This window comes from Platichthys flesus, chromosome 4 (assembly GCF_949316205.1).
Source record: "Platichthys flesus chromosome 4, fPlaFle2.1, whole genome shotgun sequence".
Classification (NCBI taxonomy): Eukaryota; Metazoa; Chordata; class Actinopteri; order Pleuronectiformes; family Pleuronectidae; genus Platichthys; species Platichthys flesus.
The window spans coordinates 16770226-16791269 of NC_084948.1; the positions used below are offsets into that span (position 1 = coordinate 16770226).

A 21044-nucleotide genomic window follows, 5' to 3' on the forward strand; every position below is an offset into this window, starting at 1 on the left:
TTTGCCTTTCAAACATCCAGAACACAGCGGGAGGTTCTCTGCACAGACACTTTCAAAACAGCACCAAATCCTCTGCATTATTTGGGCGAAAGGTGGAGCAGCCGGGTGCAGCAGGCGGAAGCAGGAAGTAACGGAATTTCTGTGCCAGGAGAGTCATCAGGGGATCCCCTGCTGTGTCTTCACATCGAATTCTCCTGACTCTCCAAAGACCTCATACTTTTCTATTAGGACGAGATGGTGAGTATCTCTTGTACGTTTATACGTCTTGTCTGCATAAGTTAAGTTACCAACTACCTTTAGATGTTAGGAGGTGTTACTGGCCACCAGCAGATTTTATTCTCTGGTGCAAGGAGGAGTATTGAAGTGAGAATGGCTTCAAAAAGAATCAACAGCACAAGACACTAAATTAGAATAAGACCAGGGTAGCCGGTCACAGAACCCCTACCTTGGCATGTAAGTCCACTTTACAAACGTGATGTTCACAATGTGATATTTGTGAGTTCTCTCATCCAACACCTCATTACTGCAGTATATGCCAATCAACTTCCTACCAATGCTTGGCCTCTTGGGCCCAGGTCGGTGTACAGGGGAAGAAATAGTGACTCGAAGTGGATACATTGAAGTAAAAATGGAGAGCACTGACATATAAACTTAGAAGAGAAGAGAGAAGCTCGTCCTCTCTCTAGATTTGGACTGAAGATTTAATTATTTTTCCGGCGGCAGCCATTACCATTCACCGAACGCCTTTGTCTGCACTCTGCTTTCACTTCTGTTGACAGACTCAAGGGTCTGGCGGCTACTTGTTTTACTCAGGTTGAATTAGGTTTTTGGGAAAACAGCTTTTGTTAAAACAGCTTTGACGACCAATTTGTTATTCAGCCTTATTTATTTCAGATCTATTGTTCTATTTCAGGTTAACTTTATACTTTACTTATACTATACAACTTACTTCCATATTGTTCATACCAATAAAGCTTGATGAGATAAACAGCTCTTTTCAATGCAATGATTCTGTTTGTGTTGAGCGTTGGTTTAGCTGTTCCTCTATGAAGAAAACCTTCACACAACAAGGCTGCAACCAAGGAACACAGCATTAACAGTCAGGTGAAAAATCCTTTGTCCCCTCAGAGGAGGACTGGGTTGACCAGGTGCACCCATGCAAACAAAACTTTGTTTACAAGCGTTTGTTTGGACAACACATCTCCAAACAGTGGCTACCAGTGAGCCAAAGTGCTCCAAGCTAATGAGGTGAACCAAATCCCAGGCGGAGCTTTGATTTGAATGCGACCCGAATGAACACCGTTGAGGTATTTCATCATTTTCACAAACAAGTCAGATTTCATTCCCCCTCAGTCTCCCACAAAATAAACCCACATAGCTGCTAATGAGCATCAGCGTTCCAAGCTCTGTGTTGCTGGTGGTGTGTGAGTGGGCTGCCGAGCCTGGGCCTGCAGGCACACAGGTCAGTTGGGTGCATCAACTCACCTCCTTCTCTCCGCAGATATTGCTGATGATGGAGTTGGAGGCTGGACTGGCAGAGGGGCCGAGGACTGCCACTACCCCTTTGGACATGATCTGGCACACTGAGAGGAGCAGGGGGTGGAGGACGGAGGGGTGGGAGGGGGACAGAGACAGGGAGAGACAAAGCAAGTCAATCGGTGCTAAAAAGGAAAGTAAAGGATTTCTCCAAGAATCTGAGGCAAGCCATTTAAAAAAAAAAGGCCTCTTCAGTCCGATGTAAATGGATTCACATGCTGACTACCTCAGCCTCTTAACAGATAGCAGCCTGAGCCAGCGCTTCTATTGTCTCAGGGGAAGCTGATCCTACATGTGTTGGTGAAACGTCTACAAGGCCGAATGCATTTGTCCACACTTGAAATGCAAAGCGTGATGCACATACAAAAACAATCCTACAGCGTATGTCCCTGAGAGTTTAATAGTCTCTGGGAGGAACTCATAATCTTACCACAGACAAAAACAGAGACATGCAGTAACATCTATTGGCTTTAAATATGAAATCTCCTAATTGAACATTTGCATAGAAAAGACATAACATTCAGAAAAGGGACACATAAATCTCATCTTGTCTTACAGATTCTAAACATACAATTAACTTTGGGGATGAAAACATACTCTTACACAGGAACATTAAGAGAATGAGAGTTTAATGTACACAGATCTTAAGCTTTACCCTCCTTTACAGGGAAACCAAATGGTATTTCTTGTGGTTTTATAATCCTTAGCCTCTAATTAAACCTCCACAGTCGAGGATGTGAGTCAGTGCATCTGACTCACATCATTTAATTGTGTCGGGAAGAATGCAGAGCATTAACCAGCTCTGTGTCTGTTGGTGGCAAAGGGGAACAGTTTTCTGACCCACGCCATGAATCAAGAGACAGTGAATCAAATGATTAATAAGTCATTAATAATCATTCCGTAGTCACCCATGGGGGCGTAAAGACATGAACACACAGTCACTTTACACAAACATGCATGTACACACACAGTTTTTCAGACACACACCAATGCACACATGCTTGCACGGGTTCACCAATTAAAACGCCACATGATTTGACTCCCAGCAATCATGCTCCTCGTCCTTTTGCTACTTCAATTTTCTCTCTTTATGATAGCTGGCATTGTGTGGGTGTCTACATTAAATGCACACATGTATATGCATTCACACATAAATATTCCCTCGCTCACAGTTTATCTTTTTTCCCTGAGATATTGGCATCAGTGTCAAGGCATTTATCACTCCCATGAATTGTCAGAATAGAACTGTGCTGCTAACTGAAAGGAAATTATGGTCAGAAGGTCACTAGTTCGAGTGAAGTCAATTTTCCCATCTTGACATCGATTTTCCCTGATCAATAGGACTTATTGAACCTTTGAACGATTAGAGCCGTAATGAATTGAAACGGAGAAATACTTGACAAGTCTGCTGGTTTCTACCTGAAGAAAACATGCAGACAGACACGGAGAAAGAAAACGTGGCAGTAGACAGTAAAACCAGACCCAAAACCTGCATGTGTACACACATTAGCCTTTATATGAAATGGAGCTCAGATACCAGATATAAACACCACCATGTTTTTTTGCATTTGGAGTCTGCACATGGGTGATTGGGGGGTGGAGCTGCGGTAGCAAGATCCCGTCGATACATGTGTTCGACCAATAGCGAGTCAGTCTCACCCATCAATCATAATGATTCAGCACATTTTTAGCGTTAAATAGATAATTAAAATCAAACTTACTGGAAAAAGGTTGCAACAGAACATTCTACAGTTTTTTATTATGTCTCGTCCACTAACATGGAGGAGGCGCTCAGCACACACAGCCACTCCACAATCAACACCTTCCAGCTGCAGGTTGAGTTACTAAAATACTTTCCTTTTAGGTCCCAAGGAATTTACATTATTGAGATTCAAGTTAACTCAGGTGCACGGAAAGCAAACCAGTTGTATGTGCTATGTGGATTTAAATGCAACAGATTACCTGTGAGAGAATATCTGGAGTCTTGTCATGCGCTATTTTCTACCTTCAAAAAGCAGCAGCCAGTCTAGTGATGCATGCAGGGGCTAAAATATTACACAGGTACACAGTAGGTGTTTGAAAGGGGGGGGGGGGGGGGGGGGGGACTTTGCTGGGCAGGTAGCTTCTCCCTCTGTGATATTTTCATCTAACTGCGGCCACTGATCCGTCCCTAATCCACACACACATACATACACCACACACATACACACACACACACACACACATAAAACATAAGCTTAAAATACACACAGTTCAGCATGCATACCCAGGAACATACTCAGAACCACGGAATGGTTTGTGGTAAACCAGGCAGAGAAAGTAATAGAGTTTCTCCTTGTTGTGGTAAGTGAAGCGGTGTTTCCGTGGATTAAGCGATGCCACGGCGGCTCTTTGGTTTGTGAAAGTGGAAATATGCCGTATTGACAATCCATTCTCACACTTCTTGTCATGGCTGTTTATTTAGTTGTTTGGGGCAGACCCATGCTGTGGTGTATTGCTGTTGGATTGTTTTCAGTACAATCGGCCAATAGCAATGATAAAAACAAATAGATAATTATTCAAGAATATCTCCTTCGCCTATATGCTATTAACCCTAAACTTAACCGCGACCTTAACCCTAACCCTGATCGCAACCCTAACCCTAACCTACATTTACCAAGATTGTACAAACTTGTAGACGGTGCCAATAGAATGGGCTTGCCCGGTTAGTGGGGTTAGAGCCCATGCCCAAGTCTCTATGACATTTATGGAAAAATGGTCAATGTGAACTCAGGGACTGCGTTCCAGGGGTCGCTGCGTCACGCCCTTTTAAAATTACTCCAAAATACGTAAATTGTTACCACTTTCTAATCTTCTGCAAACTTTTGTAACGATTTGAGTATGATAAAGCCCTAAAAAAGCCAATCAATTTGCCTGTACATTTTTTTAATAATCCTTACAATTTCAAAAGGGCCTCCCACTATTCAATGCTCAAGCCCTAATAAAGCTAGTTGAGTCAATCTTAGTAATAAATTTGGGACATATGTGTGGACAAACTACAAGAAATTCCATAATGGGTGTGTTTTCAGTTACTTGAACATGTCACTACAGCAAATGTTGTGTTGCTGTACCATGAGCTCCTGTATACAAAACAATAAAACAGACATATATATACACCTTTTGATTCCTGTAGATTACAAGAAAGCATAGCTCCTTTTGTGATTCTACAACACAGTTTGCTTCTGTTTGACCAAAGTATTGTACAACCACACAGACACATATCTCTGCAAAAAACGGGGAGATTGTGTACAAGATAGAGTGAAAAAGAATACCGTAGTCCCGAGTGACAGATGGTTTAAGTGTGACTCCAGACTTGATCCAGCGGCTCCTTAACTTTAATGCTTTCTTGATGTTTTTCTCTGACCCAACACACCGACAGGCCTAACGCCCAAATGAAGGAACGCATACACTAACTCTTTTTTCACTCGCTGTGTCACTTACTTGTTTCCCCCATCTCATATTCACTGTCTCTCAGCAGTTCAAAGATGTCCACCTCCAACTTGCCAGTGGTGGAGCGGTTGGAGTTCCTGTTGATGCTGTCCTTGGCCAGCGTGATGGCTAAACGCTCTCCTCTGCTGCACTCCATAGGGTCATCAAGGATGGCAGCTGCGGGAGGGGGGGGGGAAGGGAAAAGAGCGATGGTTTGTGATGGTGAGAGTAGACACGAAACGATAAATAAGTATCTGCAGTGCACAGACAGGCTATTTTTTGTGGGCCAGGTCTTCCCACATGGCCAATGATCATTCAATCCGAGAACCTGCTAAGACAGGTCATGTATTTAAACTTTTTTAGATACAGAATAAAAGTTCACTCCACTGAAAGTTGCTCCCGAGGTGTATGGATTTATTAGCACCAATACTTCGGTGACATTTCGTGCACACTGCTCTCCATTAATCTAAAGTGCCGACAAAGGCACAGTGTTGTTTTTTTAATAAAACCACACTTTGGAAGCAGCTTTTAGTACCTGTTTAAGGCAGAAAAGGCTTGAAAATGAAATGTGCTGGCTGTTTGGTTTTCAGAAAGGCAGAGTAGAGACTTAATACTCCAGTAACTGCTGCAGATTTTCAGAGATACTACACTATTAAAAAATTGTAATTAGTTTGCCAGAGGAATATAAAATAATGATGAAACAATATGTTCTACTAAGAATGAATTTATACCCATTCTGTATGTGTAATGTATTAAAACAACAGATGTCTCTCCTGTAAATGGCAAAGCTCAGCCCCTTACAAAGAAACTAAATATGTCATCTCATATAATATGCAGAAAAGAGTAGTTTGATATCAGCATAATATCTGAAGATGATTGGTATTAACAAGGCTGTTAGTCATTCCTTATCTCACGATGACTATAGAGTAGTACATTTTGACCAAGTACAGCAACAAGAAAAGACATTCAGAAAGCAGGTTCAACTTTGTGACATGAACCCGACAGCCGTCTTGTTTCTCAAAGAATTACACACTGTAAATGGATTCTAATTAAAATAATATTTGGTATGAATAAAAATATGAACTCAATTTATGACCCTTTTACAGCAAATGTCACTTTGTCAGCACGGCTGAAAAAATATGCTCAATAAATATATTATATACCTAATGCAGTGCAAGAAATCAGCTCAACAATAAATTGTTCCTTTATGAAAGTTATGAACTAATTTGAATGAGGTGAACAGATAACATGAATACTTTTCAAAATGACACAATGCCCCTTAATAAAATTAAAACAAAGTTCAATAAACACCTAACATTATGGCCTTTGTGGAGGAAGAATTGCTGCTATTAAAGTGTGTTGAAAAAGACTGAAGTTGTGTAAGCTAGATGGTCGAAATGAAAAAATCCCTATAATTTACCTCGGCGCGTCTAGACTCAAGCTGGAAAAGGAAAATTATAGTATGAACAACAGGTGGCTGAAATCTGGCTTTGAAATGACTGTAATTATGTTGGGTTAGCACAGCTTCTAAAAGTTAAATAGATTATATTCGAAGCTCATGTAGAGACAGGGGATAAAAGTAACCTACCCGGAAAAGTGTGAAATTAATAAGGTGTTAAAAAAAAAAGAATTCAGTACAACTTGGCTGCAGAGGTAGATGTACTGTAGACTATCAATCAAAGGCGTCAGGATCAGTGTTGTAGCCCCGAGCTTAATCATAACAGAATTGGATGTGCAGAGCTGCACACGGAGCTGGAACATGTTTGTAGTGACCTTTTCTTTGCTGATCACACAGTTGAATAAACATAAACAACTTCATTTGACTTGCAAAGATGAGACATATCCGCTCGTCTGATGTCATCACGGGGCTGAGTCCCACCAGGCCAATATCCATGACCAGTAAACGTCCTCCACTCAGAAGCAAAGAGTAGCAGTGAAAGGTAATTCGAGGTTGGACTCATCTACACAACATAATATGATCAGTGGTATAATACTTGAGCAGTGTAATAAAATCTAAGGCACACGATCAATCAAAATTTTATTCAAAGGGGGGACATGTCTGTGCAGTGAACTCGAGTTACACTTTATGTGCCTTGTAAAAGTGAAGGTAAGCAGGCGTGGTCAAGGTAAGCGTTTAAAAGACGGTTCTTTATGGCTTCATTGTTTAGAATAGTCATCTTACATCTAACTAGCATAATGGCCTCAACATTCACTACAGTCATCTCTAAGAATAGTCTTCAACAAAACAAAACCCAGCATCATAAACATTCATCTCTCAGGACGTCTGTCTGTCTGTCTGTCTGGTGAATGACACTTCAGAGCAACTCGAAAAGAAACATGACTTCTTGACAAGATCATGAATAAATATCTCATTCTAACATCCAAACATAGCCGTGTTACATCACCGGACTTTAAAGCTGCTACGATTGATATCAATAATGGAGCGAACGGCGACATGTTTGTGAAAGGGGTCGCTCGTAGTGTCCCTCAGCTCTATGGAGCACTTAGGTGTCTTTCAGCTCCTTGTTTTGGTTTCATGGCTGAGTAACGCTCACTGTTCCTATAGGCAGTCTAATCTCCAACATCATTTTTTCTCTCTTTTTTTGGCTCAAGACCAAAAGCAGGGCTGAAGGAAATTAATTAGTTTTCAACTTAAGGATCACACCTCAAAACCAATTACTGCTTTTTTTAACTAGGTTGTTTAAACAATAACCCACTTGTCAAATTCCCTGCAAACATTTGTGCCATAAAAACTTGAAAAAGGTGATCATATTAATGTTTAATTCAGTTTGTTCCCCACAAGTGGCCGAAATAAAATCTGTTAGATAAATAAAACAGATCTGATAATAAAAAGATAAAATGGCATAACAGCAAGGAGAAAAACAGAGGCCAGATGAATAGTTTTCAGTTGGCCAAGTTGTTGCACATCATTAATATTCACTAATAATAACTTCAGCCATTGAGAGGATCTGGTATGTCAGGGGTGAGACGGTGGAAAACCTCTTCGGGGAATTTGGTGCATGATTAGGACCAGGCATGTATAAATTTTGATATTATTATCATTAAATTCTGTCTCTACTGTTTTACTTTTGGCCTCACTCTCGACTGGTTTTACCACAATGTGCTATAGTCTATTTCTGACATTTATAAAATCTGTGACAACTTTCTTTAACGAGACAAAAGTGTGCAAGTAACTGCTTTCGTCAAGGCCTCAACAAAAGAAAGAACATCAATATATGCAGCAAGGTTAAATACGTTATTCTAGAGTGCAAATCCAGCTACACAGATATAACCGTACCTACAGCAGTGAAATAAACGTATTTCTGAAATGTCTCGGTCTCACCGGAGATTGACTGTTGGGAGTGGTCAATACATGACAGCAGGCAAACAAGAACTGCTGTTTCCACGCAGGTAAAACATGAGCTCAGCCTTGATCCATCGGAACAAATCAATGAGTAGCCTGGAGGTGTGCTGAGGCCCAGTGGAAAGTAAGTAAAAAGGGAGAATTCTTGTCAAATAAAGGCAAGGAAGGCACAGGGAGGTGATCTCATGAGGTCTTTGAGCATTTCTTACAAATGTGTACCTTTTGTAAACCTGCCAACCCCCGGCTTACTTTCATCATAACAGCCGAGGAACAATAAAGAGCAGCAGCACCATCACCGTACAAACTCTGTAAACCTTGTCATTCTCAATAATAGTCCTGTCTATAAGATAGAGAGGCCTTAATACATGGAGCAATGCCATTTTGTCACCTTTGTTCACAACACGAGCGACAACTATACATCTCTTGTTGCGGATGTGCACACACTCACACAAACACACCCACAAACAAGATGCAATTAAGAGTTTCTGACACTGGCATTTAGAATCTGGAATTTTCCATCCTGAACATGAGATTTAAAGCAAAAACTTCACTCGCCGCAGTTTTCTGTCCCTTTCTCTGCTTTTTCGTTCTAAACAGACAAACACAGGAGACTGCAGCTCTGTGAAGAGTTTTTAATGGAGCTGAAGAACTGCTGCTAAATGTAAACCACAATCAAGACATGTTGGACCTCAACCTCTTTCACATGTCAAGCAATTTCAAATCAGTACCAGAGCCTTTGTAGTACTAAATAGAAAGATTCAAAACAAGCGGGCATTGCCTCAGGAGCTGCGGTTTGTAACGTCAGCATTCAGAAGTTTGACGCGTCTCCCGGAAATTGGAACCAATTGTAAAAAACTCATTATCCCTTTGAAAGATCTACTGGCTTCTCTATTAACTCAATGGCTGAATCGCCCTTCCCCTCCGACCATGGGTTGAATGCAGATCAAATGAACTCGCTCCTTTCCTACTGTATGGGGTCATTAATGGCAAAGTGCTCTTCAACCTGCAGGCTTTGATCGGGAAAGAAGAAATGATCAGATCGGGGGAGGGGGGCAGGAGTTCAGAGAGACTCGGCCCTCGATCAAATAAATGCGTTTAGAGAATATAAAAACTGCATATGGTAACATGGCTGTCGTTTGAATTGTAAATCAATGGAGACTATTGCCGGGCTGCTATTGGCCACATATAAATAAGAAGCTAGAATTAATTCAGAGTGAAAAGGGAATACAATCACCATACTTACTTTCATAGAACCCAATAGTTTGTTTCAAGTCAAGAAAGAAATAACTTCCAATGTAAGAAAGCTTTTTGTGTGTACTTTATTTTTTTTTTAAATCAACAATTTCCACTCTACATTTAAACCTAAATCACATGATGAAGTTATGATTAACAAAGGAGAGGAGCCAAATGGAGCTCGGCTGCAGCAGAGAAGAAGCCACATGGTTTGTGGCCGCTGCAGGAGAGAGCTCCACATTCAGAGAGGAGCCACTATCAGCTCCCAGTCTCCACTTAGGCCTTAAACGTTCCCAATCAGTGAGCGAGGGTCAGGGGATGCATTCACGCCGGGCAGGGTCTAACTGTGCAATCAAATTATGCAGCCATGGTTAAGATTACTATTACCTTGGCAAAGATAAAAAAAAAGGGTCACATCTGATTTAATTAATCAGGGCTTTACCGTACCATCCGGCGACCGTGGTGTGTGTGTGTGTGTGTGTGTGTGTGTGTGTGTGTACTGGTGGTGGATCCTTCGGTTGCGACGTCTACAGTGTGTTCACCACCTCTCTGTCCATTTTGATCCTTCCTGTTGCCACTTGTGTTGCATTGAGAATGACCTTGCAGAGAAGTCAGATTCAGATCGTTGAGGACTTTGTGGTAAACAAGAATCACCTTCAGTAGGTCGTGTGCAACAAATTAAACGGATAGTTGTAACTCACTGTACAGACTCACTAATGATGTACCGCTTTGGCTGAATTTGACTTAGGCAGCCGTTAGCACAATATTCACCCTTCTTATACCGATGGCATTATGCTAACTAACAAAAACATCTCGACTTAATTCAGCCTAATCAGGATGATGAAAATCGTTTAAAATTGTACTAGGATTGACATCACCCTTTTTCAACTTGTTTCAAGTCAGACAAAAAACAGTGTACTTGCGGACACTGAGGATTTTTGGAAAACGCTAAGACTGAGCTTATGTTTTATTAAAGACATCAGACACTTGTTCTTCTCTTTTATAAGGTGAAAAAAGACTCCCATGTTTCCATTTGCGAGTCTTTTTGCTCGGATCCTGCTCTCAAATAGAATTTGCCATTGCTATTTAACAGTTTTTGCTGCTTAAATATTTATCGAATGGGTGATTACATCTGCACTGCTCGAATGAAGTACCATACATAAACAGAAACATGTCGCCCTTCAATTCATTTTTCAAAGATGGATCAACGTTTTTGCCAATAAACCAATAAGCACAAGCCCCTGATGCACTAAGTGGCTTTGTGCCATTTAAACAACCTGTTAGTTTCCTCCTTGGTGATTATCATCTTCATTGTGTACAAGGTAAGCTTACTTAAAAATGTAGGTAAAAAAAATGCATTCTTTATGTGGCAATTTGATGACTAATACTCGGCTTATCTAACTGATCACCTGCAGTCCCCTCTTTTAAGTGAGTTTCATATCGGGGCTCTAGATTATTCATTGCAAACATTCGTCTCCTTCACATTCTGACATCGACTCCTGCTTCAGCAACTTAATTGGAGGTCTGCTTGTTTTGCAGGAGCTGCAGATTAGTCCGGGCTATCATGTGTTCAGGAGGGATCAGATCGGGGCCGGCACGGAAACCGAGCTGCGTACTAATGCAGGTTTGAAAAGGGTTTAATGACAGCTTCGACTCGGCAGCCACTCCGGGCCAGGCCAGGCACCGCAATGCCTTTCGAGCACACAGAATAACAAAGTAGTTAATTAGCTAATCAAACTCTGCTTTGGGACACTGACTCGTATCTTTAGCTCACTCTTTATCACCGTCACTGCCGTCCTTTATTGCTTTATTACACTAGCTCTAAATATAGCTTTGACATACTTTATGCATGAATTGCTGGAAACCTTACTCATTTATTCGATCGGATTTAACCAGAAACCATGTACTCAACCCAAGTGTGTAAATCACTCCCAGGTTTATGTGGGACGTAGGGAACAGTAAAAGTGAAGGTCGAGGACCTCGCGATCTGAAAATGCAACGGGCCGCCCCCTTTCCACCACCGCTGTTCAGCTGCCTTTTAGTTAAATAGGTTTGTGCATTTCGCCTTTTTTTCAAAGAGTGAGGCCAAAGGTAGTGATGAGGGTGACCGAGAATGAAGGCAGACATTTTTTTTTTATTTTTCCACCAATGGCACCGATTTAATGTCAAGGTTGTGACAGGAGATTCTACTTCATATTGTCCCTTTTATTTTTAACTAAAAGGTCAACCTCTTCACTTTTATAAGAGCGAGTTGGAAATGCAAAGTTTGCTGCTAAAAATCACTACATTTGATATGTGCCCATCAGGGCCGGTCTTTCCTACAGGCGACATAGGCGGTTGCCTAGGGCGCCACTCAGAGGGGGGCGCCAAAAACTGCGCCGAGCAAAAAATAAGATACAATAATTTGCTAGGCAAAGTTTTTTGCGCCCCCTTCTATATGTGGTATGGCCAAAAATATTGTATTTAATTACTCTGACATTAATGTAGCCCCGCCCACACTAGGTGGGCGGGGCTACATTCGCCTGTATAGGTGTTTCTTTTACCTGCACGTCGTCTTGCAGGCGGGTCGCGATAGTATATTGTTTACTTTACAGTGTGTAGTTCAGCTCCGACACACACAGACTCTGTAATTCATGTATTGTTATTGTGCCTTATAAAGACCAGTTATAAGCTAATGTTCAATAGGTCTATATTGTAAATGTTTATATTTCTTTATGAGTGATGATGTATATTAAGATGTTTGGAGGAAAGAGACACCATAATAATTGAATGTATGTTTTATGCAGTTTAAAATGCAGTGACACTCAAAGAAATGCTTGTACTTGAAATTGTGTTTAATTTGAATAAGATGCAGTCCGGATGTGGAACTGAATGCTCTGTGTCGTTACTGCCGCTGCATGCATGCTGTATTCTACAGATATACTTTGTTGCTGTGGTATCAATTTTGGGACCCATAACATATATCTCCAACCAATACTTTGACATTCAAAAAATTAATCTAACCTTAGGGTATAATGAGGCAAAAATCGAGGTACGAACCTCCTTGGTGTTGTCAGAACATGCTAGCACATTGAGGCTTATGGTTAGTGTGTGTGTGTCCAAGCAACTTCGACGAAGAAAGAAATAATTTTATAATAAGCTTTCGTGTGTGTGTGGGGGGGGGGGGTGCCAGGAGTGAAGCTTGCCTAGAGCGCCAAATGTGCTAGGGCCGGCCCTGGTGCCCATCCAGAACCATTACGGTCTTCATTTCAGATATCATTCAGGGAGCTTGATTCATGTTGCAATTTGTTCTCTTAACCATTTAAATAACACTCAAATAAACTGGTATTTTAAACGTGATTGCTTTTCCTCATTTCTATGACGATTGGTTTGACATTCATTACCTGCAGCCATCAGAGTCTTTTCAGTGTATGAATGTGAGTACCTGTGTGCGCCTCAACACCCCGGCCCTTGTGCGAGGGGACAGATGAAGATGCTGCGTCTTGTGCTTGTCTAATAGCTGCTTTATGCACTTGAAGCGACATGACTGCGAAACTGTACCACAGCCAATCTGTCTGCTTGTCTGACTGCGTGGCGAATGGAATTGCTAGTTCCACACTTTAATCAATCTCATCCACGAGCCCTGTGGTGCAGTGCACTACCAAAAGGAAGCGGAGGTGCTATCTTACATAATTAGAAAAGATCTCGCTCACGGAAGACCTGGCAACAAGAGACTGATTTCCTGGTGTCGTAATATATAATTATAGCCCACATAATGTGAGCGAGTGGACTGATGTGTTGAGTCTCATTAATCCAAGGCTGAGGGCCATAAAAAAAAGTTTGACAGTCATTTCAATTAATGCATAGTTAGGCAGCGGCTCTTACACTTTCTGTTGTCACCGGTGGCCAGTGGGGGAATGGATAGAACCAATCAAATTAATCACAGGTTTCTATGGATTAATCATGATTAATCACATTACCGATTTCTCTGTATATTTTTGTGAAAACAAACAATTTGTGACAAAAGACGGATATATATATTTAACATGCTTTCTTTTAATAATCATAAATAAACAAAACAATGGTGCTGCAACTCAGCAGTTCTTTATCAGTTGTCTTTGCTATTCCATATGGAAAATTAATATAATCTTCATCCTAAACAGAATTCAGGCTTCTTAGCCATTGTATGGTTGAATAAAACTTTTTCTTTTCTTTTTAAATCAAACAGAAATTATTTGAGCTTCTTAGCCATTCTTTTTATAGGATGGTTGAATTTTTTTTATATTTTTTGTCAAACAACCATTAACCACACCAAAACACTATCTAATGCTCAGCATAATCTCAGGGTCTTCTTAGCTAGTCGTTCTTTAGCCAATTGGTGAGGCAAACTAACTTGTTCACGTTCTATTACAGTAAAGCTGACCGATTCTTTTGCACATGTGTCCTGCGAGTGAAGCTGGTTTGGCGCATTGCACTTAAACGCCCCTCGCGTGCTTCTCGTTGCGGTGGTACTTTAGGCTGGTATTGCTACTGTGAAACGATTACGTCTACATATCACCTTGGTTTTATTCAATGTTTGATCTTTGTTATTTTGGAACACGATCTTCCCGTACAGAAGGTTCTCAGGTTCATCAGAATTATCCATGTTGTTTGTTTGATTGAATGGCAGCTGCCGTCTGACTGCATTAGAGCGGCGACTAGTGCAGAGTGGACGGAATTGTGGGTATGTTGGAAGGTCATTGTGCGCATGCGTTAAATGCGTTAAAAAAAAATAACGAATTAATCCTGTAATTTAATCATGAAGCGTTAACGTGTTATTTTTCACAGCTCTAGTTTAAAGGGAACCCTTTGAGTCCCTGTGGGTCTGTGAATTAAATCATAATTATGCTCTGCCTCCGCTTTCAAACTTCCTTATACAAAGGATTCATGACAACGGGCTGAATGACAACATTGAGATAAAGAGACAATTATTACAATGTTGTTATGTCAGACTTCTGGTTGGTGGTGTCTGACAGCATTTCCCATCAGAGCACTCTTTGCCACGTTGGGTGAGACAATGAGGACATCGGGAGACAGAAGCATCTGATGTTACCCTCACAGTAGCCAAGTCAAATAATAATTATCATATGATCAAACGCTAACATGAGCCACCTGGTAATAATGACTGATACAAAATTTGAGTAAATTAATTTCTTTAATACCTGAAACTGATCAATGGGGCTGTAAAGTTGACTGCGACCAAAAAAGCTTGAATACCCATTTATCCATTGTCTATTTATATTTTACTAAAAAGATGTACAATGCATCTCCACTTCCTGCCACTATCCAGTAATGAAGTAAAAAAATATCCAAACGCTGCCAGAGTCTGTGCAGTAGTGATCAGGGGTTGGAGCTGCACTAGTGAGATACACATGCTCAACCAATCACGAGTCAGTCTCAGCTGTCAATCATGACCCTTCCTCCCAGTTTCATGGTATCAGATAACAAATTAAAACTAAACTTAACCGAAAGTTGACTTAAGAACTTAGGTAATTCTTAAGTCTGTTCTTCTGATTTAAGAACTACCTAAGTCAGTTGTCGCAATCTACTGGTCAATCTCTCAATCCTTCACCGTCGAACCCGAACTCTCTAAACTCACGGGCTGCTGTTGCGCCACAGATCAGTTGCGTGTCGGTTGTCTGTTGTTCACACGCGCTTTGTGTCCACTGCTGGCGGCTGAGCTACAGTTCCTGTAATACAAGTCAGATTATGCACGGAGCTAAATGTCACTACTCTACGGTATAAAGACGTTCATCTTCCGGTCTGTTGAATTAGGGGTTAGAGGTTACCTAACCCTAACCCATAACAGTCAAAGCCCCGTCAGAACAAATTAATGTATTCAGAAAGTGAAATGTTGGAGTGTTTTTACTTTGAAATGGGTTTGGAAAGTGTTGTAAATACGCTTGTGTCATACACAGATACACATTGTGTTTTACTGCAGAACAAACAAAGAAAATTATCTTTCAACTGAGTTTTAATGTTTTTCTGATGAATGTATGTCACAAAGCCAACAAATGGTTGCAACACACAATGCATGCCGCCTTTAACAGAAATCTAAAACCATCTTAGAAGAAGGGTTTATGACCTGTACTGCAGCCAGCCACCAGGTGGCAATTGAGACAAAAACCAAGGTTATCTTCCTGAAAGAGAGTGTGGGTATGAGATTGATGAGTGATGACTGCTGTCTCAGATCATTGCTGATTGTATGTTATATGCAAGAGGTACTGTGTCATGTATTCTCCTGTGTGCACTCTGCCTGTCGTCGTGCATGTTTTTAATGGATGTTGTGTAAGCAGTGTGTGTTTTTTATATTTACAATCTGAGTTTTGACAGGAGGCTTATTTCACTCAGGGGAACAATGAGCAGAGGGTCTCATCCAGCATGTCTGTGAGACCGAGCTCATTTGGAATGTTTTTTTTACCCTGTGTGTGTGTGTGTGCATTCTATGCATGTGTCTTGGGAATAATTGCTTATATTATGCTACTCTAATTTCTGCCCCACTTCAACTTATTACCTGGCATCAGTGCAGAGCCGTACAGCTTTTAAACAAAGGCTAGCCAAGTGCAAACACACAACTCGCTGAGGCAGTACCACTGGGGCTTTAGGAGCCGCAGAATCTGCTGAGGTTTATGCAGAAACACTCAGGAGCAGCAGTTGTAACTTTTTACAGCTTCTCTTGCACAACACAATATTCGACTGCAAGTCCAATTAAATCCAACATCTCATAACGAATTAAGTCAATATGCATCTACAAACAAGTAGATTGAGAAGCAATGATGATACACTTCACGAGCAAAAAGATGCAAAGAAGCTGTGTTTGGATACTAACAGCTCAGAGAAAAAAGGGAATATTTGGCAAACATTATACCTGGCACAAACACACAGTGACTGCAGATGGTGGGATATGCTGCAGATGTTGACCTGAAGCACTAAAGATCCAATGGATGCACACAGAGAAAATGTCCTGCCTGCTATTGTTTATACATTAGCACAGAGAGTGGAGCCAGTGGCCGTGCGATGACATTAGATAAACTGAAAGCACCGAAGCTGTTTGCAGACGGGTTCCATCGGTGGGACCTTGCCAGCATCTGCATGATTATCCACGAGGCACATAATGGAGTCCGTGGAGAACCTTTCAAAGGAGAGCTAAGATTACGGAAAAGGGATGTGGCACAATGAGAAAATGATGTTAAATAACCACAGAAACTAAGCAAAGTGAATGACTGGCTCTGCATCAACACGTTGGGCCATGACTTTATCCTCCTGTGTGTTTACTGAGCAGCCGTTTGCTCAATTGCGCTCCCACTGGGTCGGGGAAGTTTGAAAGCGACTGATCAGTGTAACTCAGCTTCTACTTCTCTTTGTCTTGAATGAGCTGAGCGATGGCCGACCCTTGAAATCCTTTCGTCTTCATGACGACTAATGGCCACCCACACTAATCTCTGTTGGCAAATATTTTAACTGAAGAATGGCTGATTTCTGACAGCAGGGTGATAATGAATGAGCTCTGGTTGTCATGGGGAGACAGCAGGGAGCATGATTCATTGGACCCAGAACACGCGGGCGCCGGCTCATCTCCAGCAGTACAGGCATTCTGCTCGAACCAGAAGTCTGGAGTTCATGAACTCAAGAGTGTCTTTTAGCAGCTTCTGGCAGGGGGGGGGAGGGGGAGGGCATTTGTAACTTTAGAACATTCTGTTGTTTTGAAGTGAGAACAAAGAGCGACACTCTCCACCTTTCAAGTCATTCAGCACAAATTAAAGGTTTATTAAATTAGATAGACTTCCAGTACTTTACAGTACAGTACTTTACATGTTTACTGACTGCTGGGGGAAAGTGCACTTTAAGAAAAAAACACTCTACTGCCTTACTTGGCATTCAGACAGCACTGCATCGAATATTCGCAAGGCGCTTAGTTGGTGGGGGCAAATGCGGATGTGGGTACCAATGAGACAATGATATTCAAGTGAGTAATGAAAGAGTTCTACAGCTAATCATATGCCAAAACACCACAGTTCATAATCAAATGGGCACAATATTCATAATTCTGGATAAGGCTCAAAGTGGTAGATGTTTTACTTTCTTTTGCAACAATTACCAGGAAAATAGAAGATTTATTCCCTCCCTATTAGAAAGTGATCTGGAAGGAATGTGCGTTTGCACCTGATGATCTGAATTGTAAGGCTACCACAATGTCAGAGGAGAGGGACCCCGGTTCGACTCCCTCGGCTCCCTTGTATCGAATGTCATTCCCCGACTTTCTCTCCCATATGTTCCCCTCTTGTTTTCCACGGTACCATGTCTAATAATAACGATCCAAAGGCAAAACACAAGAAAAACATACAGTACTTGCAGCCCGCCCTGAACACCTGACTCCCCACGACAGAGAGCTGTGGAAGCCAACCGATCATAAGTCGCCTGACAGCTCTGTCACTGCCACGGGGGTGACACTCCAATTTTATTCAGGAATCAGGATTTAAGGAAAATGGAAGTGGTAGCAGCGAAAGAAAGGCAACGACCAAAGAGGAGAAAGAACATTCATTCCTCCGTGGAAGGATGAATCCCCCCCGGGTCAAACAAGACGACAGTAATAGAAATATGCGTTGCGTGGTGTGCTGCCAGCCCCTGTCAAAGCCGGACACAACGGAGGGGATCATTCTTCAGAGGCTGTGGAGTCTCTAAAGGGCCACGACAACAGCCAGTAACACAGACAGACAGCACAGACAAATCCTCGGCCCATCACTTAATCTATTCTTGTACTGTCTGGAAACAGAGATTAAACTAATAGATGTGACAAAACATACTAATTAAGACTAGTTCAAGTTTTCTTTTCATTATGGGTCATTACTAATATGAATAATAATACAAATTTGATGGAACCAATAAAACATTCCCAGGGGAGGTTGTTTTATAAGTGGTTGTCTGTGCACTTGTACACGCACACCAACACAAACAAACACACACAGACAGACAAACACACACACACACATTTGTTCTCTTCCCTTTTAAACCACCACCACCACCTTTAAATCTTAGTGTCGAACAAGGAAGAAATGAAGTTAACGTAATGGGGCTTAACCAACTAAACTGAAAGGGACAGGAGGTAGAAAGGTGTAAATGAATGCTGAAAGTTTCTCTTCACTCAGCCTCTCAGTCTGAGTGAGTGAAAATGAATGATAGTTTGGACAGAGCCTGAAAGAGTTAGAGTGACAGGACACGGGAGGAGGAAAGAGGTTTAAAGTGAGAATTACAGACTGAGAGAAATAGAAAAAGAGAGGGAAAGAGACAGGTTGAGATGGTGACAGAGCGAAAACCCTGGGGAGACCTGTTGCAATGAGCAACAGACCAACAGATAGTGACAGAGGAAGACGGTCAGACAGCTGACATGCTGTTGGGAGTGTGATGTGTGTCACAGTGTGGGGCAAACGGGGAACCTTGTTGATGATGATGATGATGATGATGGTGATGATGATGGTGATCACAATGAAAAGAAGGAGGGAGCTGATTATTATGATGAAAGCAGTGCTGCTGTGGCTCTCATAGCTGAACTTCTACACCCAAGGGATCGGAGACAGGCCGACAGGCGGCCTGGAGGGCAGGCAACTGGATCTTGGGTGAATTCAAGCTCTCAGTGGGTGTCATTACCTGTCAGTCAGTGTTTCCCCCTCAACGGGCTTGGCCTACAGACAGAGCCACTGGCATGTAATTGTCTGGAAGGTCAAGGGAGAGCAGCGGATGGTTTGATGAGAAGGAAGAAGTGGAAAGGTTAAGAGACATGGAGGAAAGAACAGAGCAAAGTTGATGATGGAGAAAAAGAGGAAACTTTTCCTTCCACAAGATAGTGAGGGGAAACTGAACTGAATGTCACCTCCAGGGAAACTTTTAATAGGGACAGTCATAACCATAAAGTAAGACAGTCTCCTGTGGTTGTTTGTACTGTAATAGCATTTGACACCTGATGTAACCTCAGAGACACACTTAAACAAACAGTCTGCTGACCATAAACAGCCACATGTGGCCTGAGAGGAGCCTTTGGCATTTTTACATGGTCATTTAATCTGCAGTAAACTGACCTTTATTATTAAAGGAAACATCTTACAGTGGATGATATGAGAGCTTCTTTCAAAACAGTCTGATGGACAGAGTCTGATAAACCTCATTCATTCTAAGGTCAGTGCAGATAGACGCTAGGCCTGAGCAATACTGATGCTTTTAAAGCTTCAGCGACAAGACAATACATTGGTTAGTTAAACAATTGAGCAGTGCTATATTTTTTAAGCTTATTTTAGATTTAGTCTAAATCTTAGTCATGAGATTAAAAAATGTGATTTGAGTTGGAAGATGTGACTGCCCCCCAAAAGTGAAGCCAGTGTTTTGATCGCCACCTGGAGGCTGGCGGCACTATAGGTCCTAAATCCCTATTAAAATGTAATTTATGGCTATATAACATTTTATCAGACTAATGTTTGTTCAATTCTTTTTTCTGTTCTAGTAAATCAATGCTATAAAAACGGGGCAATAAGTCACAATTGAGACTATTGGTTAAGCACTTGTATTGACTTCATTGTTGGTCGCTCCAAATGTGCAAGATGGCAGCGTTTGTATCCAAGATATTTAGGCTTCATTTCTGGAGAGTGGATAAAGACCATTTTTAATGCCAAAAGTGGTCTGAGAGTGGAGAGAGATGTTTGTTTATAGAATGTAGAGATTTTTCCATTTACAGCCACATCTAACCTCAAGTGAATAGAAAGTTTCAAAAGGGAAAGAAATTGTCAATAATGTACCCATTCCGCTGTTATCGGTTATTACCACAGAACTGTTTCCTGTATCTTGATGTGACAGTCTGTGGAAGCACACAGACTTTCTGCCGCCCCAACGGGTTCAGAGCAACCAAAGATGGAGGACAGGGCTTCGCTCATCCTGTCGCTTCAGGACACCGATAGAGCATAATGCACCACATGAAAAGGACATAAGTAACCTTTCTCTCAATCACTCATCTCTCTCCCCCTCTTGGTCTACCTCATACCCGTCCTCTTCATTTCTCTCTCTCCCACACACACACAGGCATGTAGTCTTATGAGTGATGGCCACTGCACATGAAGTATTGATTTTTTATCACCATTTCAGCAGGGCAGGCAGGGACAGAGCGAAAGTCGCGGACTCTGCGAGCGTACATCACTCGAAGAGACAAAGCCAAAGCTCCTTAGGCCCTTCAAAGGTATCAGCAATGATATGTACTGGAAATCCCCTGATAACAGCTCACAGCCATTTCTCTAACCTTCGCCCTCTCTCCTGCTCTCCACTGTCTTTTTACTTTTTATATCTTTTGCTATTTTGCTCATATTGTCCAACTAACATGCATTAAGTGACAATAGGTGATGAAACGGGATGGAGATAAGGTTTGGTATGAAAAGAGGACAAATGG

The 21044-nt window shown here is 41.6% G+C and overlaps 1 protein-coding gene across 1 annotated transcript in view; it reads right to left on the reverse strand.

Moving 5' to 3' along the window:
• grik4 (glutamate receptor, ionotropic, kainate 4) overlaps positions 1-21044 on the reverse strand; it is a 161647-nt gene that overhangs the window by 124514 nt on the left and 16089 nt on the right. Inside the window, exons 2-3 of the mRNA XM_062386081.1 lie at positions 5017-5181; positions 1486-1583 (exon numbers count right to left, since the gene is read on the reverse strand). Coding sequence (XP_062242065.1) covers positions 1486-1583; positions 5017-5181 — 263 coding nt within the window. The remainder of the gene's footprint in view (positions 1-1485; positions 1584-5016; positions 5182-21044) is intronic.